Genomic DNA, 26,766 nt, shown 5'->3' with positions numbered 1-26,766 from the left:
CTGATCATTCAAACGCAGTAACCTGTTCCCGCTTTTTTTTTGAGATACAGCACTGAAACAGGCCCTTCGGCCCACCGAGTCTGTGCTGACCAACAACCACCCATTTATACTAACCCTACAGTAATCCCATATTCCCTACCACCTACCTACACTAGGGTCTCCCCGTATCCCTTGATCCCATTAGCCCTAAGAACTATATCTAACTCTTTCTTGAGTATATTTAATGATTTGGCCTCAACTGTTTCTGTGGTAGAGAATTCCACAGGTTCACCACTCTCTGGGTGAAGAAATCTCTCCTCATCTCGGTCCTAAATGGCTTACCCCTTATCCTTATACTGTGACCCCTGGTCCTGGACTCCCCTGCCATCAGGAACATCCTTCCTGCATCTAGTCTGTCCAGTCCTGTTAGAATTTTGTAGGTTTCTATGAGATCCCCTCTCATTCTTCTAAACTCTAGCAAATACAAGCCTAATTGACCCAATCTCTCTCCATACGTCAGTCCTGCCATCCCAGGAATCAGTCTGGTGAACCTTCGTTTGCACTCCCTCCATAGCAAGAACATCCTCCCTCAGATAAGGAAACCAAAACTGCACACAATGCTCCAGATGTGGTCTCGCCAAGGCCATGTATAATTGCAGCAAGATATCCCTGCTCCTGTACTCGAATCTTCTCGCTATGAAGGCCAATATACTATTGGTCTTCTTAACTGCCTGCTGCACCTGCATGCTTACTTTTAGCTACTGGTGCACAAGAACTCCCAGGCCTCGCTACACCTCCCCCCTTCCCAATCTGTCGCCGTTCAGATAATCTGCCTTTCTGTTTTTGCTACCAAAGTGGATAACCTCACATTTATCCACATTATACTGCATCTGCCATGTATTTGCCCACTCACTCAACCTGTCCAAATCACACTGGAGCTTCTCTGCATCCTCCTCACAGCTCACACTCTCACCCAGCTTTGTGTCGTCCGAAAACTTGGATATATTGCATTTAATTCCCTTATCTATATCATTACTATCTCTCTTTCTCTTTTGGGCCTCCTTATCTCGAGAGACAATGGATACGCGCCTGGAGGTGGTCAGCGGTTTGTGAAGCAGCGCCTGGAGTGGCTATAAAGGCCAATTCTGGAGTGACAGGCTCTTCCACAGGTGCTGCAGAGAAATTTGTTTGTTGGGGCTGTTGCACAGTTGGCTCTCCCCTTGCGCCTCTGTCTTTTTTCCTGCCAACTACTAAGTCTCTTCGACTCGCCACAATTTAGCCCTGTCTTTATGGCTGCCCGCCAGCTCTGGCGAATGCTGGCAACTGACTCCCACGACTTGTGATCAATGTCACACGATTTCATGTCGCGTTTGCAGACGTCTTTATAACGGAGACATGGACGGCCGGTGGGTCTGATACCAGTGGCGAGCTCGCTGTACAATGTGTCTTTGGGGATCCTGCCATCTTCCATGCGGCTCACATGGCCAAGCCATCTCAAGCGCCGCTGACTCAGTAGTGTGTATAAGCTGGGGGTGTTGGCCATTACTATATATTGTGAATAGCTGGGTTCCTAGCACTGATCCCTGCGGTACCCCACTAGTCACAGACTGCCATTCAGAAAAAGACCCGTTTATTCCTGCTCTTTGTTTCCTGTCTGCCAACCAGTTCTCTATCCATGTCAGTACCATACCCCCAATCCCATGTGTTTTAATTTTGCATGCTAATCTCTTATGTGGGACCTTATTGAAAGCCTTCTGAAAGTCCAAATACACCACATCCACTGGTTCGCCCTTATCTATTCTACTAGTTACATACTCAAAAAAATTCCAGTAGATTTGTCAAGCATGATTTCCCTTTCGTAAATCCATGTTGACCATGTTAAATTTTCAATCAGTGTTTACTGTTTTTCTCTCCAGAGATGCTGCCTGACCTGCTGAGTATTTCCAGCATTTTCTCTTTTTGTTACCACATATGTAGTTGCTGGGGATGTGGCTGGTTTCCACAAATTCCCACCTGCTGTAGTTATGGCACAGCACCTGTCCTGCCATCCCTATCCAACCTTGTTTTATTTATTTAATTAGTTTAAGTTTTTATTCAATCCATTATTTTAGTTTTGTGAATTAGTTTATCCAGTTTAAGCTATTAATTTAATAATGTAATAGTAAGTTATAGTTTCTCAGCTCTGAATTTAACCCACTTCCCTAGCTTAGAGAGCAACAGAAACTATCACACCTACCTGCTGTTCTGTGACATCACTCCTTGATTTTTATTTGAATTTGCTAAATATATACTGCTGCCTCTCAGGTCTACTCTGTGCGAGGCCTTATTTATGCTACTGCTTGTTCTGCTGCCGATCAAGTCTGCTCTCTGGCTTCTGGCTTGATGATAAGAGGAATGAGAGAGATGCTGGACTGTGAAGTTACAGATTCTGGCGATTTGCAGTTGTGCTGAATTCTGTGCATCCAGTTTTGGGCTGTTGAATTTGTCCTTAGTCTGTCCCACTTAGCATGCTGGTATTGCCATATTAGACGAAGGAGGGTGTCCTCACTATGGAGATAAAGTGGTTGGGACGTGGCAGGTGGTTTTGTTGATTGTAGCAGACGAATTGCTTGAAGGACCGGGTTGGGTGCATTTCTGCTCTTCCTAGCCCGCAAACACCTCTCTTAAAGAGCACTAACCTGCTCCCATATCCTTTAACTGGCAGGTTTCCTGAGCCCTGGGAAACCCAGCTGACCAGCGTTAAATTTAAATGGCTGATAAATCTGAAGAAAGGAGCCTGATTGCTATATTATAGTCACAGCTCTGCTTCTCCAGAGCAGATTGCTCAGACATTCCCAAACCTGTCACAGTTAAACAGGAGTAGGCACATTCATGATGGGTTGGGTTTCACATATTTACTGGTTTATTTTTTAACCCCCCCCCCACCACAATCTCCTGATTGTCAATGCGATTAAAATTCCTCTTTCCCCCCCACCAAAAGGAGATTTATGTCCCCAAGCAATGGAGAATTAAATTTTGAATGCAAAGAATCTTCCTCTCAACACAGTCTCCATGAATCTGATCAGAAGGCGCAGTGGTTAGCACCGCAGCCTCACAGCTCCAGCGACCCGGGTTCAGTTCTGGGTACTGCCTGTGCGGAGTTTGCAAGTTCTCCCTGTGACCACATGGGTTTCCGCCTGGTGCTCCAGTTTCCTCCCACAGCCAAAGACTTGCAGGTTGATGGGCAAATTGGCCATTATAAATTGCCCCTAATGTAGGTAGATGGTAGGAGAATGGTGGGGATGTGGTAGGGAATATGGGATTCATGTAGGATTAGTATAAATGGTTGGTTGGTGGTCGGCACAGAATTAGTGGGCCGAAGGGCCTGTTTCAGTGTTGTATCTCTCTGTGACTTCAAGAGTGGATTCATTTGATATGGTAGTTCTACCAGCATTATTGTAAAACTCCATTGTTGGTACTTTTAATCCTGATTTGTGTATTAGTTCAACTTGCAACATTACTTCAGCTTTGAAACAGAAACCATCAAGGGCTCTGAAACCTTACCTGCCTCCACTCGGACCAGGTCATGATTGATCCAGCACTGCAGTGGTTCAGAGCTGGCCATTATACTCTTTGAACAAGTAACAAATGATCTGTGACTCATTTTGAAGATTCTAATTAATTATCTTAGGAGAGGGGGTAGAGATTTGCCATGTCAAAGAAATGTCTTGTACAGTAATTAAATTAATTGAAATTAGTATAAGTTGCCCTGCTCTAGAAGCACAGACAAAAGTCTGAGCATCATGTACTAAGCCAGGAAGTACTTATGCTTCAGGGAGCCTCTGTCTTCCACACCCACCTATTCTCCTGTACAGTTCTTAAATTAACTCTGGTGTTTTATTCTTTCTGTATGTAATTTCAAAAGTGACCATGAACAACTGTAACAAATTATCAACATGAGTGGTTTAAGAAAAAAAAGGTAACAGAGATAACTTCACCATGAAAATTTATTATGCCTTTTGTATTTTACTGTGACCATTACAAAGGGTTAGATATGAGTCCCATTATATTCAATTAAATCTACTATCGTTTAGATATGCAAGACTGATATCGACGTCATTCAGCCCATTTTAGTTGATCCATCCAGAATTTAAAAAGCACCTTATTTCCTCACATCATCTAACTGACTCTTGAATGAGTAAAATATTTTTTGCTTCCACTGCCCTACCTAGGAGATAGTTAATTTAATGAAAAAGTTCTTCCTGGCATTTGACCTAAATTTCTCTTTCAACAGTTTTAATCTATGCCCTCTCATTCTAGTGAAGTAGTACTCTGAATTAATGTCTTCTCTGCTTTTATAAAGCTTCTTCAGTCGTCTCCATTCAAGGTGTAAAATTTTCAGTCTTCCACATAACTAAGTTGTTTGATGTTATTAATTGGCTTCATGGTTCTTTTCCACACTACTTTTTTATTTGCCTGATGTCTTGGTGACCAAAATCAACAAACTACTCAAGGTGAAGTCTGACCCAGGAAAATAGTTTTAGTATGACCTCCTCTGACTTGTACTCAAATGATGATTTTTGTTTTTATTCATTCATGGGATGTGGGTGTCACTGGCAAGTCCTGGAGAAGGTGGTGGTGGTGAGCTGCTTTCTTGAACTGCTGCAGTCCATGTGGTGTAGGTACACCCACAGTGCTATTAGTGAGGGAGTTCCAGGATTTTGACCCAGGAACAGTCAAGGAACAACAATATAGTTCCAAGTCAGGATGGTGTGTGGCTTGGAGAGGAGCTTGCAAGTGGTGGTGTTCTGAAGTGCGTACTGCCCTTTTTCTTCAGGGTGGTAGAGTTTGCGGGTTGGGAAGGTTCTTTCGAAGGAACCTTGATGGATTGCCGCACTGCATTTAAAAAAAATTATTTCACTGGATGTGAGCACGCTGGCTAGGCTGGCATGTATTGCCCATCCCTAATTGCCCTCGAGATAGTGGTGGTGAGCCGCCTTCTTGAACCGCTGCAGTCCATGTGGTGTGGGGCTTTAGGAAGGGAATTCCAGGATTTTGACCCAGCGACAGTGAAGGAATGGTGATATAGTTCCAAGTCAGGGTGGTATGTGACGTGGAGGGAAACTTGTAGGTGGTGGTGTTGCCATGCATCTGCTGCCCCTGTCCTTCTAGGTGATAGAGGTCACAGGCTTGGAAGGTACTGTCGAAAGAACCTTGCTGAGTTGCTGCAGTGCATCTTGCAGGTGGTATGCACCGCTACCACTGTGCGTCAGTGGTTGGGGGAGTGAATGTTTAAGGTGGTGGATGGGGTGCCAGTCAAACAGGTTGCTTTGTCCTGGATGGTGTCGAGCTTCTTGAGTGTTATAGATGGAGCTGCAGCCATCCAGGCAGGTGGGAAATGCTAGAATCTATTCTAAAGGATGTGATAAATGGACACTTGGATAATAATCTGATTGGGCATAGTCAACATGGATTTTATGAATGGGAAATCATGTTTGACAAACCTGTTGGAGTTTTTTGAGGATGTTACTAACTATTGATAAAGGGGAGTTGGTGGATGTGGTATACTTGGATTTTCAGAAGGCTTTTGATAAAGTCTGCCACAGGAGATTGGTTAGCAAAATCAAAGCACTTGGGATTGGAGGTAAACTACTGGCATGGATTAAGGACTGGTTAACAGGCAGAAAGCAGAGACTAGGAATAAACTGGTCATTCTCACGTTGGCAGGCTGTGACTAGTGGGGTATCGCAGGGATCAGTGCTTGTTCACAATATATATCAATGATTTGGATGTGAGGACCAAATGTAGTATTTCCAAGTCTGTGGATGACAAAACTAGGTGGGAATGTGTATTGTGAGGAAAATGCAAAGCAGCTTCAAGGGGATTTGGACAGACTTGGTGAGTGGGCAAGAACGTGCAGATGGAATATAATGTGGAAAAATGTGAGGTTATCCACTTTGGCAGGAGGAACAGATGTGCAAATTATTTCTTAAATCGTAAGGGATTAGAAAGTGTAGATGTACAAAGGGGCCTGGGTGTGCTCGTCAGTAAGTCACTGAAAGCTAACATGCAGGTGCAGCAAGCAATTAGGAAGGCTAATGGTATGTTAGCCTTTATCACAAGAGGATTTGAGTACAGGAGTCGTAAAGTCTTGCTTCATTTGTATAGAACCTTGGTTAGACCGCACTTGGAGTACTGTGTGCAGTTTTGGTCTCTTTACCTTAGGAAGGATATCAGTGCCATAGAGGCAGTGCAACGCAGGTTCACCAGACTTGTCCTATGAAGAGAGATTGGGGAAACTGGGCTTGTATTCTCCAGAGTTTCGAAGAATGAGAGGTGATCTCAACGAAATCGACAAAATAATTAAAGAGATAGACAGGGTAGATGCAGCTAAGATGTTTCCCCTAGTTGGGGAGTCTAGAACCAGGGGGCACAATTTCAAAATAAAGGGGAAGCCACTTAGGACAGAGATGAGGAGAAATTTCTTTACTCAGAGTTGTGAATCTTTGGAATTCTCTACCCCAGAGGGCTGTGGAAGCTCAGTCATTGAGTATGTTTAAAGCAGAGATTGACAGATTTCTAAATACCAGTGACTTAAGGGGATATGAGGATAGTGTGGGAAAAAGTCGTTGAAGTGGATGATCAGCCATGATCATATTGAATGACGGGGCAGGCTCGATGGGCTGAATGGCCTACTCCTGCTCCTATGTTCCTATGGAGAGTATTCCATCACACGCCTGACTTGTGCCTTGAAGATGGTGGACAATTTTGGGGAGTCAGGAGGTGAGTTACTTGCTGCAGAATTCCCTGCTTCTGACCTGCTCTTTTAGCCACAGGACTTACATGGTCCAGTTCAGTTTCTGGTAAATGGTAATCCCCAGGATGTTAATAGTTGGGGATTCAGTGATGTTAATGACATTGAATATCATGGGGAGATGGTTCGATTCTGTCTTGTTGGAGATGGACATTGCCTGGCACTCGTGGCACAAATGTAACTTGCCACTTATCAACCCAAGCCTGAGTGTTGTCCAGGTCTTGCTGCATATGGACACGGACTGCCTTAGTATCTGAGGAGTCGCGATTGGTGCGGAACATTGTACAATCATCAGCGAATATCCACACCTTTGACCTTGTGATGAAGGGAAGGTCATTGATGAAACAGCTGAAGATGGTTGGTCCGAGGACACAATCCTGAGGAACTCCTGCTGCGATGTCCTGGGACTGAGATGATTGATCTCCAACAACCACAACCATCTTCCTTTATGCTAGGTATGACTCCAACCAGTGGAAAGTTTTCCCCCTGATTCCCATTAACTCCAGTTTTCCTTGGACTCCTTGAAGCCACACTCAGTCAAATGCTGCCTTGATGTCAAGGGCAGTCATTGTCACCTCACCTCTTGAGTTCAACTCTTTTGTCCATGTTTGGACCAAGGCTGTGATGAGGTCAGGAGCTGGGTGGCCCTGGTGGAACCCAAGCTGAGCGTCACTGAGCAGGTTATTGCTGAGTAAGTGCCATTTGATGGCACTATTGATGATGCCTTCCATCACTTTGCTGATGATCAAGAGTAGACTGATGGGGCAGTAATTGGTCGGGTTGGATTTACCCTTCTTTTTTGTGTACAGGACATACCTGGGCAATTTTCCACATTGTTGTGTAGATGTCAGTGTTGTAGCTGTACTGGAACACAAAGGTTGGCTAAGACCCGGCTAGTTCTGGAGCACAAGTCTTCAGCACTGCAGTTGGCATGGTGTCGGGATGCATAGCCTTTGCTGTACCCACACTCAGCAGATCTAGCACTCAGCCATTTCTTGCTATCACGTGGAGTGAATCGTATTGGGTGGAGGATGGGAACATCAGCAGCACGCCAAGACAAATCATCCACTTGGCACTTCTGGCTGAAAATGGTTGCAAATGCTTCAGTCTAGTCTTTTGCACTGATGTGCTGGGCTCCACCTCATTGAGGATGGGATGTTCATTGAGCCTTCTCTACCTGTTAGTTGTTTAATTGTCCACCGCCATTGACAACTGGATGTGGCAGGACTGCAGAGCTTTCATCTCATTCATTGGTTGTGCGATAGCTCAGCTCTGTCTATAGTATGCTGCTTCTGCTGTTTAGCATGCATGTAGTCCTGTGTTATAGCTTCACCAGGTTGGCACCTCATTTTTGGGTATTCCTTGTGCTGTTCCTGGCCTGCGCTCCTCCACTCCTCATTGAACCAGGTTTGGTCCCCTGGCTTGATGGTAATTGTAGAGTGAGGGATATAGCGGGCCGTGAGGTTACAGACTGTGGTGGAATACAATTCGTCTGCCGCTGATGGCCCACAGTGCTCATTGATGCCCAGTATTGCAGTGCAAGATCTGTTCTGAATCTGTCCCATTTAGCAATGTTGTACTGCTGCACAACACGATGGAGCATGTCCTCACGGAAGACAAATCACTGTTTCCACAAGGACTGTGCTGTGGTAGATCCTACCAATACTGTCGTGGACAGATATATCTAAGATGGGTAGATTGGTGAGGATGAGGTCGAGTAGAGTTAAGGTGATGGGCCAGTGATGACGAGGAGAAACTTTTTTACGTAGCGAGTTGTTAGGATCTGGAATCTGGCCTGAGACTGGTGGAGAGAAATACAATTGTGGCTTTCATAAGGGAATTGGATAAGCACCTGAAGAAAAAAAGTTTGCTATGGGGAAAGGGTGTGGGAGTGGGACTAGCTGAGTTGCTTTTACAGAGAGCTAGCATGAAGTTTACAGGCTGAATGGTCTCATTCTGTGTTGTAATCAGTCTATGATTCTGGGTAGGTTTTTCCTTCATTTGGTGTTCTCACCACCTGCTGCAGGCCTAGTCTGGTAGATATGTCCTTCAGGACTCAGCCCACTCTGTCAGTAATGGTGCTACTGACATTGAAGTCCCTCACCCAGAGTACATTCTGTGCCTTGTTACTCTGAATGCTTCTTTCAAGTGTTGCTCAACATAGAGGAATATTGATTCAACAGCTGAGGGAGGTTGGTAGGTGGTAATCAACCTAAGGTTTTTTTGCCCATGTTTGACCCGATGCCATGAAACTTCAGGGGGTCCAGAGTCAATGTTGATTCCCAGAGCCACTCCCTCCTGACTGTATACCACTGTGCCGCCACCTCTGGTGGGTCTGTCCTGTCGTTAGGACAGGACATTCTCAGGGATGGTGATAGAGTTGTCTGGGACATTGACTGTAAGGTATGATTCTGTAAGTATGACCATGTCAGCCTGTTGCTTGACTATTTTGTGGGAGAGCTCTCCCAATTTTGGCACAAGTCCCCAGCGTTGACTGGGCAGGGTGTGCCTTTGTCAATTCCGGTACCTAGGTTGATATCTGGCATTCTATCCGGTTTTATTCTTTTTTGACCTTTTAAGTAGTAGTTTGATGCAACTGAGTGGCTTGCTGGGCCATTTCAGAGAGCGGTTAAGAGTCGATCACATGGCTGTGGACTGGAGTCACGTGTATAGCAGACCAAGTAAGGATGGCAGATTTCCTTCCCTAAAGGACATTAGTGAGCCAATTGGGTTTTTCCGACAAACCAGTAGTTTTATGGTCACCATTACTGAGCCTAGCTTTTTATTCCAGATTTATTAATTACATTAAAATTCCGCCAGCTGCATGATGGGATTTGAACTTGTCTCTGGAGAATTAGTCTGGGCCTCTGGATTACAGATAACAATACAGCTACGCTACCGTTACCCATATTATGAGACTCAATTTTTCACAAGCTTTTTGTGAGGCAGCTTATCAAACACTTTTGATTGAGTTCTGACATCGAACCTGCCAATCTTTAGACAGTCGAAACATATTGCCTTTCCTCAGCCCATTTACTCTAACCTTTTGTTTCCTGTCCGTCAACCAACTTTGCTACATTTCCTCTTGTATGCCTTGTGTTTGAATTTTCTAGTAAAGCTTTTCTTGTGACATCTTATCGAATGCCTTCTGAAAATCCAAATATGCTATCTCCATTACATTCTCTTTACTCGATTCAAAAACCTCAAATTTGTAAAACATGACTTGTTTTTAACATCTGTACAAACTGTCCTTGATCAACCCACACATTCCTGAATACTTACTAATTTTATCTCAAAGTGTAGATTCTAGGAGAGTTCTCACAACTGGGAATCTGTCTGTTCCTCTTGAACAGAGCCATTGAGCTGGATTTTAATGGTGTGCCACAACTCGCGGCGGCGCACTTTGAACTCGGCGGTCTGCCTGCATGGAGCGCCCGCCGCTGAGGCCCTGTGATATTTCATGCGAGGCTTCATTTAAATGGAGAGGGCGGAGCAGCCCCCCCCCGATGACATAGAGGGGGCGGCCACTTCGTCCCAGACAACGGCATCAGGCGCTATTTTTAAAAGGCTTCAAGCCCTTTGGGTAGATTGAAATTTCTAAAGGTGCTGCCGCCCTGAAATAAAACATAAAATGTACGTGAAACTTTCAATCCCCTTTCTCCCTCCTCCCTCCCCAACTGAGTTATCAATAAATAAAATAACCTATCCCCCCCCCAGAAAACCAAATTTTTAAATGAAGAACCTTTACCCCCCCCCAACTTCACCTTTGACCCACAATACCTTCCCACCATCCCCACACTCAATCGAAGTGCTTTTCCCTGCTAACACCCCCCCACCCCCCCCACCTTGAAATTTTCACTCATCCCCCACAAACTGTGTCTTACCCCGGAACTCTAAATGGAGTTGCGAAGGCGCGGAGTTCCGGTGGCCGGAATATCCGTGTGGGATGGCTGTCGCTACCAGGTAAGTAATTATTCTTTAATTTTACTATCATTTGCATATGAAAATGAAGGCGGTGGAGGGGCCTTGCCGGTGCTGGTAAAATGCGGCGGAGTCTTCCCAGATTTGAGGGTCATGGTGGGCCTCTCCCAGAAGAATATCTGCCCCCCCTCAACCTAGCCATGATCCCTGATGCCGGAGAGCTCCTAAAATTCAGCCTGTTGTGTCAATTACCCTCTTTCACGCAGCACAATTTGCATATTTAGAGAGGATTGAAAAATTATGACCAGATCCTCTGCTATCTTCTCTCTGGTGAATAACCAGATCTTGATGGCAATCACCTTGACTTCTGGTATTTTTGTCAGATAGAACTACTGTAGAAAAGGATTTTTATCGGTTGTTTCATATCTCCTCCACCACATCTGCCACCATTATTTTTTTTTTAAATGCAGACTGCTTATTTAATAACTGCCGTACTTTCAGTCTGCAGAATTAGACTTCCTTCTTACGGTTTACTTTTTTATTTGCTTATAAAAGCCCAAACTTTTTTTTATAACATCTGCGAGTTTTTTTTTACATATTTCCTTTTAGTCCTTCTAACTTCTTATTTCACTTCCTTTATACATTTATTAAATTCAACAGTATTATTGGGCCTAACTTTATCGGGTACCTCCATTTTAAATTTCAGTTTAGTTTTAATCTCCATTTATCCAGGGATCAATATATTTTTGCCTTACTGAGAGATTTATTTCTGTTCTGTGAAGATTACTTTCTGCTGATCTGTCAATTTGTTAATTATTCTGCCCAGTTAATTTAAGCTTACAAAATTTTTGTCTTTTTGCCATCCAGCAGTGTTATCTTTTAACCATCATTGTCCTGTTATATTTGTAGTTGAACCTATGTTGTGGTCACAATTTCCCTATAGTTTTCCTACTCTGATTAGTTCTTTTCCACCCTTAATTTCCAAGAATTAAATTAAGAAATATTTGTTGTTGGACTAGAAATTCTGGATTGTGTTCCCCACTTTATTACCTTAATCCTAGTTTATTTTGCAATCGTTAAAATGTCCAAATATTATTGCCCTATTTTTGTATATTTCTCTGAACTGTCTGCAGGTCTCCTCTATGTAAGTACCAATTTTTAGCAGCCTATAATGCACACCAAAAATTGGATGATTTCCCTTCTTATTAACTCTATAAGATAAAGATAAAAATTATGTTTTAATGCAAGCCCCTACAAAATCTTCACGTTCTTTAGCTGGGATAGAATCCTTCACCTATACTGTGCACCACCAACTATTCACTGTATTTGTTGAAAATGTTATAACAACAAATATTAAATTATTAAATTCCCAGTCCTGTCCACAGTAAAGCCATCTATATAAGTAATAACTACTATATTATATCCTTGTGTAGTTATTATGCTTCTAACTGGTCAGTTTAATTCTGAATGCTTTGTACATTCACATGCATACCGCTCAATACTAAAATGCAATTCTTTGCGAGTTCATAGAACATAAAACTAAAACTGCATTAGGTGTGTAATTAAGTCATTTTCTCATTCTTACACTCAAACACACACAGCCTCCTTTTTTTAAAAAAAGATATGATCCTGATGAGCTTTAGCTGAATAAAGCTGTGAAAATTGCCGCTAGATTTTTTCAAATACTTAAAAAGAACAATTGAGCCGCAAATGCTAGAAACTGAAGAAAAATACAATGTATTTGTGCGATTGACTGGTTCTAGTGTATCCTGGAACGTTAGATACATTGCACAATTCAAATTTAGCTCAGAGTCACAGCTGAGATTTGGGAGAGGTTAAGGCCTTGTGTTAAAAACTTTAATGAATACCTTAAAAGAAGACAATTCAGTAATTCATTTAATATTTCAAATTATGTAAATTTTAACATAGAATGGTTACAGCACAGACCATTCGGTCTGTCATGTCTGTGCTGGCTCTCTGCGAAAGCAATTCACCTTGTCCCACTCCCTGGCCTTTTCCCCGTAACCCTGAAAAAAATTTTCTCTTCAGATAATTGTCCAATTCTCTTTTGAAGGCCTCGATTAAATCTGCCTCCACCGTGCTCTTAAGGCAGAGCATTCCAGATTGTTAAATAATTTTGCTTAAACTCTTGATTTAGACATTTAAAACTTACTGAGATAATAGATGTGAAATAATCAAAAAGAATTTTCTTGTATCTGTAGGGAACAGGTAATATAGCTCCACTCTGGTCAAATCATGGACTTGTAGAGGAATGCATTTTATATAGCTGTTTACATTATAACTGGACAAAGGTGTTTCTATAATGAAAAAACAATGTAGAAGTGTGATGCAAAGAATGACAACAGGAAGTAAAATTTTGTAGATAGTAAGTGTGCACTGATATAAGATTTTTGAAGTTATATAGATCTGTAGTTAAATCACAAAACATAGGGCATGTTGGACAGCAGAAAAGTAGAGCATAGGAGTTTCCCTTCAGTGCTGGCTGAGGTGCTGCAGTGATGACACTGGAAGTGTGTGTAATCTTGATGTGACAAGGTTACATAAGCAGTTTCGTTATAAATGTGGACATAGAAATTTATAATGGGGAAAGAGTTGACACAAAAATATGATGGATGACAAAGTAAGGTTTTGTAGACAGGAAATGGATGCGGAATGTGTTTGTTTATATATAATGTATACTATAATATGAGATCTGCAGTGACATTGCTTACTTAAAATATTTAGAACTAAAGGCTGACAAGTCCCCAGTTCTGATGGACTTAATCCTTGGGTCTTAAAATAAATGGCTGCTGAGATAGTGGATGCATTGGTTTTAATTTTCCAAAATGCCTAGATTCTGGAAAGGTCCCATCAGATTGGAAAATAGCGAATGTAACTCCTCTATTCAAGGAAGCAGGAAACTACAGGCCAGTTAGCTTAACATCTGTCATTGGGAAAATGCTGGAATCTATTATTAAGGAGGTAATGGGTCATTTAGAAAATCTCAGTGCAATCAGGCAGAGTCAACCTGGTTTTGTGAAAGGAAAATCATGTTTGACTAATTTATTAAGAGTTCTTTGAGGAAGTAACCAGCAACGTGGATAAAGCGGAACCTGGGGATGTGGTGTGCTTGGATTTCCAGAAGGCATTTGACAAGGTGCCACATCAAAGGTTACTGAACAGAATAGGAGCCCATGGTATAGGGGGTAACATATTAGCATGCTAATGAGGATTGGCTAGCTTGCAGGAATCAGAGAGTAGGCATAAATGAGTCATTCTCAGATTGGCAAACTGGCTGTAATTAGTGGAGTGTCACAGGATCAGTGCTGGAACCTCAACAATTTACAATCTATATCAATGATTTGGGGGTGAAGGGACAGAATGTATGGTTGCTAAATTTGCTGCTGACACAGATAGATAGGAACATAAGTTGTGAAAAGGACATATGGGAATGCATTTTAAAAGCCTGACGCCAAAATAGGCAGCAGGTGGAAAGATTTGCGACCCACGCACGGCGCCCACGTCGCGGAGCTGCCGGGATTCCAAATGCAAGGGCTCATTTGCATAGCCAGGTGGCCATGCCCCCCTCCGATGACGTGGAGAGGGCAGGCGAGGCGTCCCCGGCAACGGGGTCCAGCGTCAATGCGCAGGCACCAGCGCCATTTCTGAAGGGCTTAGAGCGATAAATGAGCATTTAAAATTTTAAAGGAGCATTACATTTTAAATTAATAAAAGTAAGTGAAACTTTTTTTCCATCCCCACTCTCACTCCCCCAATAGCCTTACATTAAATTCATTGCCCGCAACCCCTTCCCATCATCCCCCAACCAATCCGAAGCATCTTAACCTTGCTACACCCCCTGCCGGCACAGAGAAAATAACCTCCTCCCCCCCCCCCCCCCCCTCTTCCCCACTGTTGTCGTGCCTCATTTCCCTGAATGGGAATTTGAAGGTGTGGCATTGCCAGCTGCCGGAATGAAGATCCTAATCTGCTGGCAATCGTTTCGGCCTGCATATTAATTAAAGGTAAGTATCCATTTGCATATTATAATGCGGGTCCTGCCGCCGAGTGGCGGGGTGACCGCCACGAGTCTTTGCTGTCGCCATCGGGATGGGGCCTGCTGGCGTTGTGGTCGGTGGCGGGCCTCATTCGTTGCTATCTTCATTTCCCTCCCCCCCCCCCCCCCCAGCCACCGTTCCTGGCGTCTGAGAGCCTTTAAAATCCAGCCCAAGGAGTCTGCAAAGGGATGCAGATAGGTTAAATGAGTGGACAAAGATTTGGCAGATGGAGTATAATATGGGAAAGTGTGAACTTGTTTGTTCACTTTGGTCAGTAACATAGAAATACAACATATTTAAATGGAGAAAGACTGCAGAACTCTGAGATACAGAGGGATCTGAGTGTCCTAGTACACGAAACACACACAAAAAAATGCAGGTAGAGCAAGTGATTAAGAAGGCAAATGCAATGTTGTCGTTTATTGAAAGGGGAATGGAATATAAAAGTAGAGATGTTTTGCCACAGTTGTACAGGGCATTGGTGAGACCACATCTAAAGTATTGTGTACAGTTTTGGTCTCCTTATTTGAGAAAGGATATAATTGAAAGGTTTCCCCTTGTGGGAGAGACTAAAACTAGGGGGCACAGTTTAAAAATAAGGCCCCCCCCCCCCCCCCCCATTTAAGACAGAGATGAGGAGGCAGGGTCATTGGATGTTTTTAAGGCAGAGATGGACAGATTCTTGACAAACAAGGAAGTCAAAGGTATCTGGGTAGACAGGGAAATGGAGTTGAGTCCACAAACAAATCAGCCATAATCTGATAGAATGGCAGAGCAGACTCGAGGGACCGAATGGCGTGCTCCTAATTCGTAGGTATGTATGTTAATATGTTTGTTGTGAGTCAGATGTTTTTATAGGAATGGGGTGTTATGACAGCTAATGTTAGTCTCCCTAGTAACATCTGTATCTTTGCAGTCTGTGAGCATTGGGAAGGGGATACAGACCTGACGATACTAGAATGAGGACTTGGGATCTACTGGTATTTTAAGGGGTTTCTAGGGTTTGGGAATGTGGTCCAGATTTTGAGTGTGAAGGAAACATCTGGAGATTGTGACCTGAGTTTCCCTGGGAGGGGTTTCAGATCATTGGAGAGACTATTACCTGGCAGTACTTGGAGGAACTTGAGGGTATCATGATCTGGAAACCTATATGGGGCCCAACCTTTCCCTCTCAGACCATCAGGTACCCTTCCTCATTCCTCTGTCATTTGGAAAAGGCAAATAAACTCCCAGATCCTCTCAGGAGATGGAGATGTGTCCATTTTAATCCGCTCATGTTGGTGTGCAGATTGCATGCTGAGAAATTTGAATACTGTAAATGCTGATGATGTACAGATGTGTTTTGAAATTCTGTTCAACTTTTCTGAGGTAAAAATATCCAATCAAAGCCCAGGCTTTTGAAACAGGCTAAGGCCGTGAAGTAATTTTTTTATGAAGAAGGCAAGACAGAACAGACATTGAGTAAATGAATCATGTTATTGCAAAGTAAGCAATTATTTTGGAAATTAGATTTTTCAATTACCAGCAAAAAGCAGAAGAAAAAGATTCAGAAAGCATTTTGAATTATTTGGTTCGCCAAGAGTGTGATGGTGATTTTTTTTTTTGTTGGAGGCTTTTACCATTATAAATATTTACGCATGGATTTTCATTATGTATGTTGGCAAATAGATTTCTGTCTACCTGTTAAAATTCTTCTATATGACGTACAATTCCTGTCTATAAATCTTTATGTTGTCACAATTTTTGAGAACATCTTCACAGCAGCATTTAAAAAGGGAAATTTTCCTGTGTAAACAGTTGCTTCTTGTGCAAATTGTGTACCTGACCATTTGCCACCAATTTAATTTTCTTCATTTTGGGCTTTTTTCACCTTTTTATTAGACATTTAAAAATCAATTTGGGCCATTCAGGACTTCCTTTCCCAATTGTTGGACATCCCCTAACATTTTCAGTTAACATAATTTTGAAATGGGGATTGAACCAAATCCCACCCACAGGGCAGGATTTTGTGCCCTGTCAGGGGCAGGAACGGAGGCAGACAGGGCCTGAAAATATTGGTGTGACCAGCGTGCTGGTTTTCTCGCGCTGTTCCCAGTGCCAGCCATTTTTGAGGAGGCGGCATCGGGGTCAGCAGGGCTACTTGCCCCCATGTGGCAGGTAACCAATTAGGCTCATTAACAGCCCTGCTAAGGCCAATTTTCCAGTCAGCTTCTAGTTTCCTGAACTGGTGGGGGCCAGTTTTCAAGAACCTTTGGCCCTCCAGCTGTGAGAGCCCATCTGCTGCTGTAATTGGACAAGAAACCTGTCTCCATGCCAAATAAAGGGGGTGGGGGTGGGGGGGGCACCTCCGTGAAAATCCCAGTGAGTGACTATTTCCCCTAGGGGTGGGTTCAGGACCCAGAAACAGTCTTGAATTCTGTTTCCCGCCACCAAATGGAAAATCCAGCCCATATTGTTTGTTTCCCTGGTGATTTAGTGGATGGGCCACCTGATTTTGAGATTGGTCAACCTCCAGTTTTCCTTCCCTGCTGGTATTGCAGCTGGCCTCCTGCATACTGCCTTCTGCCTCCCATACCATAACCCTTGACATCAGACCCCTAAGACTGCTGACCTCACCATGACTCCTATCCAACCCTTATCCTCTCACCTTACACACCCACACCTTCTCGTTGGGAACTTACATTCCAGCAGTGTTTTTCTCACACTGGCTATGGTCAGGGATTATTTGAACAATTTTAGCTGAAATAGCCATTTAGTTCTTTAACAGCTTTATTGCCAGCAAATGCATGATAATCACTTATTCAGAAATACTGCCAGTGAAACCTGTGAAAATCGGTTAGTTTCTGAGAGCTGGAAACAGTTGCGGCAAAGGTAGGAAGGGTGAATAAATCGATGGTGCCTGCTACGTCATTAATTGAGTGATTTGTAGGTGTACTGGACATTCTACGTATTTATTCATTTACTGCATACTTCATTTAATTCACTGCTTATTACTGCTTAATTTACTCATTTGTTGCCTGCTACTCTATGAATTTAGTTATTCACTTATGCCTGCTGCTTATTTGATTCATTAATTCAGTGCAGCACACCTAACTGGCACCAATGGTTTTGGCTTTCCTGTTGTGATAGGATGGTGTCAAGAAACACTTTGTTCTAAAATAAGTTTTAAGTGTTATCTCCCATGTTATTGCAGTAGCAACTTCTGTCTACTATTTTATATATTCTTTGAGAACATCGAGATGAAACTTTTCTGCTAATGCCCAGGTTGCCTAATTATAAATGTTTGCATAGCTAGTTTCCATTGTGGTTTGTTGGCATGTTTTTTTTCATTATAAAGGCATAACAGAGGAAATGAAGTTTGTGCACATGAAGTATGCAAAACTTTTGGTATCTAAATGCATGAGTGAACTTTTTTTTTCTTCTTTTGTGGAATGTGGGTGTCGCTGGCAAGGCCGGCATATATTGCCCATCCCTAATTGCCCTTGACAACTGAGTGGCTTGCTAGGCCATTTCAGAGGGCAATTTAAGAGTCAATCACATTGCTGTGGGTCTGGAGTCGCATGTCGGCCAGACCAGGTAAGGATGGCAGATTTCCCTTCCCTAAAGGGCATCAGTGAACCAGCTGAGTTTTTACAACAATCGACGATAGTTTCATGGCACCATTACTGAGACTAGCTTTCAATTACAGATTTTTTAATTATATAATTGAGTTTTTAATTAATTGAATTAAAATTCCACTAGCTGCCATGGTGGGATTTGAACTTGTGTTCCCAGGACATTAGCCTGGGCTTCTGGATTACTTGTCCAGTGACATTACCGCTATGCCACCACCTCCCCGAAATGTGCTGACATTTACAAAATAATTGCCACAATATGTTTGATACACAATTCGGAGAAATCGTGAATACTGTTAAGTTTTATTTCTTTTCCCACATGTGGTGGTCTTATCCCACGTGTTGCACAAATGTATCTGTCTAATGTTAAAAATTGAAATCCTGTTCTTTAGCACCGTCAGTCCATTGACAAATGATCTTGTTCTTCAGATCCTTCGGTATATTGATAAACTAACGAATGAAATGAAAGAAGCTGGAAATCTGGAGGGAATCCTATTAACAGGCCTGACAAAGGATGGCATTGACCTAATGGAGAGCTATGTAGATAGGACTGGTGATGTCCAGACAGCAAGTTTTTGTATGTTGCAGGTAGGTCAGACAAAAATTGTTAGTAACTGCTGTTTGTGTTTTTTTTTAAGGCTGCGTTTGCTGACAACGCAATCACTAGCTGGCGCAGTACTTGCACATGCGTAAATGCAGGCTCTTCAACTGGAACGGCAGTGTCTGCGACGTTCAGGCAGCTGCCAGGATTAAAGATGGCGGTGCTCAATTTATCACAGGAAATGCTTATGGTTAGATCGTTCTAGCAAACTAACCTTACATTAAGTTGGATGGAAGCCCAGTAATATGCTACTGTGTAGTTATAGGATATGAACTGTAATCCTGAGATCCATTTAATATTCTAGTAATCCTATTAAATACGAAAGGAATTTTATGATTGAATTTCCTTTGGAAGATAGTGAATTGGCACCCCGATTGATGGTAAAGAAAATCGGGCAGAGTATGAAATGTTCTGCCAATGCATTATTGTGATTCATTTATATGACTGACCAGGACTGATCTCACCCAAACGCAGCTTCTAGCTCCCACCCCACTGGCCGTTCTCCCCCCTCAAAAACTCACTTTCTCCTCTACCCTCCGCCCAACCTGCTGCTTGCTCCAGACCTCGCTGCTGCTCCCCCCCCACTTCACTGGCCGATTGTTCCCCACTCGCACTACCCCGCTCTGCAGTCTCTTGTTCCCCGCACCCCACCCCTGCCGTTTCCCTCCTCTCAGCTGAAGAAGCAAGGGGTGACGTAGGAGGGAAGTGGCCCGGCTTAGAGCAAGCGGCTGGAGAGTGGGGTGGCACAAAGCGAGAAACAAACTGCCAGGGAAGTGGAGGGGAGCAGCGAGGTCTGGAGCAAGCGGCTGAGAGGAGGAAATATTGAGGTCTGGAGCGAGTTGCTGAAGAGGGAGAGCAGCTAGTGGGGCGGGAGCGAGTGGCAGGGATCGAGCATGAGCCACAAAATCTCCCATTCAGCCGCATCCTCCAGCCGAATGGGGGGAGCTGGATACCCGATGATGCTTTATTGCGCATGTGCAAAGATGAACCAGGCGTAGATACGTGATGACGTTGGCGCTGCGCAATGACATAATCCCGCGCATGCGCAACTTAATTCTGGCAAGATGTAGCTGCGCATGTGCACAACTTGGTGCACTCTGATGACATCAACGGGCCGCTGCCTGGTCAGGAATCACTTTGTTTTTTTTAACTCTATAGTTGGAGCATTTAGATGAGACTTTAAACGAGCAATTTCTGACCTCTATGTAAACATGTGATTTCAGGCTGTTGTGAATTTTTAAATAACGTTTATGCTCTTTTAACATCCTCAGGGCTTCCCGAGTGATGTTATGAAAGATCCCAGGGTCCAATATTGGATAGAGAATTACAGAAACCTACTTGATGCTTGGAGGTTCTGGCATAAGAGGGCTGAATTTGACATCCATAGGAGTAAGTTGGACCCATTTTCAAAACCTCTCGCACAGGTAAATTGGTTTTTCAAGAACAGAGCAATATAGTTATGTTAAAAATGTTGGTTTCACTTTAAAGAAAAAAATCAGCTTTTGAAAAAATCTACCTTATTAGTTAAAACTTGGTAAATTCATGCATTTTAAATTAGTTTCTGCTCCAATTTAAAGTTCTGAGAAGAAAATGGGTAACAGCATAACCACTTTCTGTGTGTACATACACAGAAAGCATAATTGTACATGTATAGTAGATATCTTTTACCTTTTTTATTTTCATTTAATTTCAGCAAATCCCTGAACAGTAACTAAGGTAGGTGAGTGGAAACCTGTTGTAAACAGACAGTTGTGATGTGCTTAATGACTGGCAAAAGAAGTTATAATCCTCAAGCAGTGTGTTACCCAAGGGCCACTCTTGGGAATCTTTCAAACGTTGTACCTCAAGAGTGATGGAACAGGCATCAGCGCTTCCGATTTTATGCCTTCCCAGGCAATTGTGAGTAGAGGCCATGCAGAAAAGAGTGGCGAAACCTGTCAGACAAAATAGAAGGAACAGCATAGAATGCCAGTTTAAGCAACATTTCACAGAAAGGAGGGCTGTTGCTTGAGACCCAGAGACAAATGGAGGGTCATAGATGTAGAAAACATGGGCTTAGGATTGTATTAAGGGCCTTGGGGTCAGTCTGGTATTCCACTCCCTTCCTCCACATGTCAAAATATATTATACACAATGGTTCTTCAGAAGCTGGCAGGAATATGGACATTTGATTCATCAAATCCTAAGTTCTTTGCTGTCACACAACTGGTAATGGTGATTTCCCCTCCAAATTGTTGATGATTATTAGTTGGAATTAGACTCTTTAAGCTTTAGTTTCAACTCCTGTTTTTATACATTTTGTTGAACTATCTCCATGTTTATTTTAGATGGTCAGTTTGAAAAATCATTGTCGGCATTCATCATTTTACTGTTAGCCGAACTACACTTGCATAATAATCTCCATTTACTGCCATAATCTTTCCAAAGTGGTGCAATTCAGTAATGGTTATGGCTAGGGTTAAGCAAGATATTTGAATTTTACACTGTCCTGTTGGGGCAAAGTCATTGCTTATTACCCTACTGAAAGTCTGAAATTAACATATTCCTATACTAAAAATTACTTTTATTTCCACAAAGGGTACTGAGTAGTTAATTCTACTATATGTTAGTGTCACATTTAATTCATGGTAGTTGTTTCTATGAAATTCAATAAAACACTAATTTTTAAAAACTGCCATCAAATATTTTTCTGTTCTGCTACATTAAAGCTTCAGAATGGTGGTCATTGGTGGAAAAACACAACTGGCTTTAGTGTTGTTAATTAATTGGAAAAAGAAAACCCAGAATTAGATTGTTTAATCACTCCAAATTCATGCTAGATCCATCCATTTTACATTGAGCTGTATTTAACTGTGTCCATGTTTATTATTTATTCCATCATGGAGATTCACCTTGCTTCCAATACAGTAGGATCCTGAAGTAATTCAAATCAGGACCCATACTCTAGATAATAAATTTGTTATTGCTGATATTTTTTTTTTAATGTGTCTATTGGTTTCGTGTTTTTTTTAAAGGCTGACACAACTGTTTACCAAATATTTAAATTTTACAGTACTACAATTTAGTGATGAAAAAGTAACAAAACCTCTGGTAATGAAGTGGTGAAGACTATTTCAATGCAGATATGTGCCGACTGTGAAGAGATTTAGCTGCAGAATGCACAAGAGCTTTATGCATGATCAGATTGGCCTTGCTGGAAGTCACTACACATAGTACAAATGGAGATTGAAAACATTCCATGAACAACTTGACATTGATGAAAGTGTTAGACTAGACATTATTGTGAGCAAAAGGGGAGTTCCGGTTAGGATTCTTGAAAGCTTGCAGGTTGACAGATCACCTGATCAGTACTGTTACCGTTACTGTTACCCATTCAGCTGGCTTTGCTGCAAGGTCAGAGTGTGGGGCAATCCTATCGATGCTTGTACCCTGGCATGTCCAGCTTTGCATTGTGACACTTCTTCAAGGACATTTCCAGTTAGAGAAGGTAAGTTGTTAGATGGATGTGTAATGGGCTATTGCAATGTCCAAGAGGTTTTCTTGATTCTTTTATGGATGGAGAGGAATTTTTCATGTTTTTCCTAATTGGCTGTAGTCCTTTTCCTTTTGTTTTGTTGCTTCTAAGTGGAGATTACATGGTTAATGGATGGGTAGATGATGTATGGACTTGCACTGGATCTGGATAGGATGTGCTTCATGCCTCTGATTCTCTCTTCCTGACCTTTTTTATATACATTATTCCATTTCTTCAGAAATTCTAAGATGGTAATGAATTCTGGGCTCTATTTAATTTTTTTATTGAGTTCCAATACTTTCGTCTGTAGGATGGGACCCATAATGAGTGTGTAGGTTTCTCTCTCAACTCTCAGCAAGTACAACACTGAGTACAACAGGCACAATTCCCAATTTATAATTGCCTTTTTGTATCCAAGACGTCCCAGTGCCATACATGGAGCCCTTCCGCTCTGCTCTGTCCTGTTCCCAGTACCTAGCCTGCCCATACCCTGCCTGCTTTATTTAAAAATAAGCATGATTGGACAGGGCTCCAAGGAGCAGAGGCATAAGTTAAAATGAGGTCAGGATTCAGAACTGCTGCAAGCAAATGGGAAAAAAGTCATTTCAATAATATATTGTTTTTGAACTTTCTAAGTGATCTGAGTTTATGACTCCAGTCCCAGTCTGGTTGCTGGAAGCAGGATTCAGAGCTGGAGTTCAGGTGCCACTCAATTATGCATATACAGCTCAGTATACACACAATCCATTTGGCACCTTTACATTGGCTATTAGCTGTGCCGCTTCTGATTTGCCGCTGTGCCTACTGGGTTGAATTCGAATTAGAAATGCAGAACATAGAGAAAATTATCAGCACTAAAATCATGCTAGCTGGCAAAATATATGGTGTATGTTGCTGATCTCACTGTTGCCAGAAAATCTGGCCAATATTACTGCCTTGAAATGTTATTGTACATGTAGTTAATACTCTTACCAAGAGAAGGCATAATGTTAGTATGTGGTTTAATGATACATGTATGTTCTTAAACATTGTATATTACAACTTCAACAAGCAGAACATATTGATCAATGGAGTTAAGAAAAAACATTTCTAAAGAGTTAGCTTTGTTGCAAGGGAGGGTTAGGAGTGTAAAGAAAAAGTACTTAAAGTACTTTATGTGATTGGAAGAACATTTGTATGTATTAGGGATGGTGTTTGACCTATAAGAAGTCATTTCTTTATGAATCCTGCTGTTTTCTTCTCTCTGTTTTAGTTGCATTTAGTTTTCTTGGGCTGCATTTTATTGGCTCACCACCATTGTCAGTGGCGAGCTTGAAAGAAGGCGAGGCGCACGTGTGACTTGTGCGCCACTGAGCCCCCGCAATATTTTGCACGGGGGCTCATTTAAATGGAGGGGCGGAACAGCCACCCCTGGCAATGGCGTTCAACGCCTCTGCCATTTTACAAGGGCTTTAAGCCCTTACCGGCAATTTAAATTTTTAAGGAGAAGAGCACTTTGTTTTTATTTAAATTAAGTCAGTTAAACATCAAAGCCCCCCTTTCCCCCCCCCCACCTTCTCCCCCCCTCCCCCCCCATGATCAAACAAGATATTTATTTTCCTTTCCTCCCCCACCCCCGAGAAACCATTTTTGCTGATACCGACCTTTCAGCCCCTTCCCACTATCCCAAAGGCGCATGAGTTCTGGCCGGCTACCGGAATATCGGCATGAGACGGCTGTGGCTACAAGCTAAGTCATTATTCTTTAATTTTAATATCATTTGCATATTCAGATGAAGGCTCCGCCACCAAGCGGCAGGTGGCTGCACCGAAGCCTCACCGCCACCGGTAAGATCGGGCGGGGCCTTCCGGCATTGGGGTCTGTGGCAGGCCTCTCCTGGAAGACTTTTCTGGGCCCTCCTGCCACGACCCTCAACGTCGGAGGGCAAGTAAAATTCAGCCCCTTAAGACAGTATCCACTGTGTCTGAGTGCCTACCAGTTGCCAGGGCTCCACAACTCTCAACTTTCAGCTGCTCACTACGGGAAGATGGTGGCATAATGATACTTTCACTGAGCTAGTAATCCAGAGACCTAGACTAATGCCCTGGGACATGGTTTCAAATCCCACCATCCTGGTGGAATGTAAATTCAATTAATAAATGCGATGAATTAATTAAACAAAAATTCAGGAATTGAAGGCTAGTCTCAGTATTGGTGCCATGAAACTTTCATCAATTGTCGTAAAAACACATCTGGTTCACTAATGTCCTTTTAGGAAAGGAAATCTGCTGCCCTGACCGGGTCTGGCCTACATGTGATTCCAGATCTGCAGCAATGCGGTTGACTCTTAACTGCCCCTCTGAAATGGCCTAACAAGCCACTCAGTGGTCAAGGGCAGTTCGGGATGGGCAGCAAATGCTGGCCTTGCCAGCGACACCCACATCCCATGAAAGAATAAGAAGAAAAAATTACCACCCTTCCCAGCAGCATGGCCAAGAAGTAGAGTGGGAAGTAAATCTGTTCGCTCTAAAGCTCTATAAATAGCATTAAATGTCAGGTAAATCATTGCCATGAACTTGGATTATCTTTTACAGAGTGTTATGTAACATTCCCAGTAATTTAAAGGACTTATTTCCTGAAAAAAAATCTTCGTCTTTCAGTTTGTTTGTTAGTTCTCATGAGAAGTTTTGAAGAGTTCAGAGGTGTTGGAAATGTCCATGATATTGGTTGATTAGACTGACTGACCTGGAGAGAACTATGATGTTTACCACTTCCCATTGTAGAAAGCATATGGGCTGAGACTTCCAAAACTGGAAAATGTGACCAATATTATTTTAGGCTTACAAAAACTAATGCAAAGGTTTTTTGGACAGTATGACTGTTTATGGTTCTCTTAACATTTTGTTATTCAGACTACAAGAAATGTTCCATTATTGAGGTATTATTGATATGATTCAGATGTTTTTGCATTACAAACTGACAGCATTGCACTTTGTTGTACTGATTCTCGTGGGTTGATTGTTTTCTTGTTACCTGTATATAGGATAGAAATGCCCACAAATCTCCAATTCAAAGGAAAGCAAATAATGAGAAGTAAACACATTTCCTTTTTTTATGGAGTTCACATACTCTCTCCATAGGACGTGCTACAGCTACATAAATCCCTGGTTAGACTGCAGCTTGTACCTTGTACAGTCTTGTATTCCCTGGATTATAGAAGATTAAGGGGTGGATTAATTGAAGTTTTTCAGATTTTGAAAGGAATTGATGAGGAGTAGATAAAGGGAAACATTTTTGGCTGGTAGGTGTCGAGGACAAGAGGAAATAAGCTTAAAGTCAGAGCCAGATCACTAAGAAGAGAACTTAGGAAATTCTTCCTTACTCCAAGGTTGGTAGAAATGTGTCAGTTTCTCCCACAAAAAACAGTAGATGCTAGCTCAATTAATTTTAAATCTGGGAATAATAGGTTTTTGCTAACCATGGGCATTAAAGGGATATGGAGCCAAGGCGAGTGAATGCAGTTAAGATACAGATCAGCCATGGTATCATTTGAATGTCAGGACAGGCTCATGTGACTGGTCTACTCTTGTCCCTATCCTACTTAGTTGAACAAGAGAACTTGAGCACAAATTAGTAAGAGCAAAAGGCATGGGAATGACCATGTGTGTACAAGAATACTGCTGGACTTCAACGAGCTACCACATTGTAACTTGCCAGAATAGCATTTGGTAAGTTTTCTTTTTACAGTTAGGACCTTCTCTTGCTCTTTGGACATTGGCTTGCAGGGTAATCAGGATGAGTATGAAACAAAAGTTGCTCCAGTGACAAATGTACCTCTGCAGGCTCAATTTCATGACTCAGGCTGGCTGGTCAATTGGAATTATCATCCTGGAGTTCTCCAGAACCTGCCACAGGGGATCACTTTTTGTAAAAAAAAAGACTTCCGGCGTATCATCTTGGAAACAATTTGACTCGAAAGAGATCCCATTTACATGCACCCCACTCCTAGTCCAAGCAGGACAGTCAATAATTGGTCAGAAAACTGACCATAGTCGGATTTGAATCATCATCTCAGGCTGGGGTCAGCAACCTTAATAACAAGAGGAGCCATTTTTAAAAATGTAATCAAAAATGCGATATCTTAAGAGCTGCAATGCTGTTACGCAAATGCCAATAATAATGAAAAACAAGGGAGACACATTTCAACATGAAGGTTTTTCAAATAATTTGATAATTGAACGATATTTTCTCAAGTACAATGTTAAAAGAAGTTTTTTAATCAAAAAACATTTAATTACCATTGAAAT

The 26,766-nt window shown here is 42.3% G+C and overlaps 1 protein-coding gene across 3 annotated transcripts in view; it reads left to right on the top strand.

The window, feature by feature from the left end:
- The window catches only part of mios (missing oocyte, meiosis regulator, homolog (Drosophila)), an 89,730-nt gene that overhangs the window by 51,708 nt on the left and 11,256 nt on the right, over nt 1-26,766 (top strand). For all 3 annotated transcript variants that reach the window (XM_068009685.1, XM_068009694.1, XM_068009701.1), the window contains 2 exons: nt 18,795-18,953; nt 20,238-20,390. In XM_068009685.1, the coding sequence (XP_067865786.1) occupies nt 18,795-18,953; nt 20,238-20,390 (312 nt within the window). The remainder of the gene's footprint in view (nt 1-18,794; nt 18,954-20,237; nt 20,391-26,766) is intronic.

The sequence above is a fragment of the Heterodontus francisci genome, chromosome 2 (assembly GCF_036365525.1).
Source record: "Heterodontus francisci isolate sHetFra1 chromosome 2, sHetFra1.hap1, whole genome shotgun sequence".
In the NCBI taxonomy this organism is placed as follows: domain Eukaryota; kingdom Metazoa; phylum Chordata; class Chondrichthyes; order Heterodontiformes; family Heterodontidae; genus Heterodontus; species Heterodontus francisci.
This window is presented reverse-complemented; position numbering and strand designations above follow the sequence as displayed.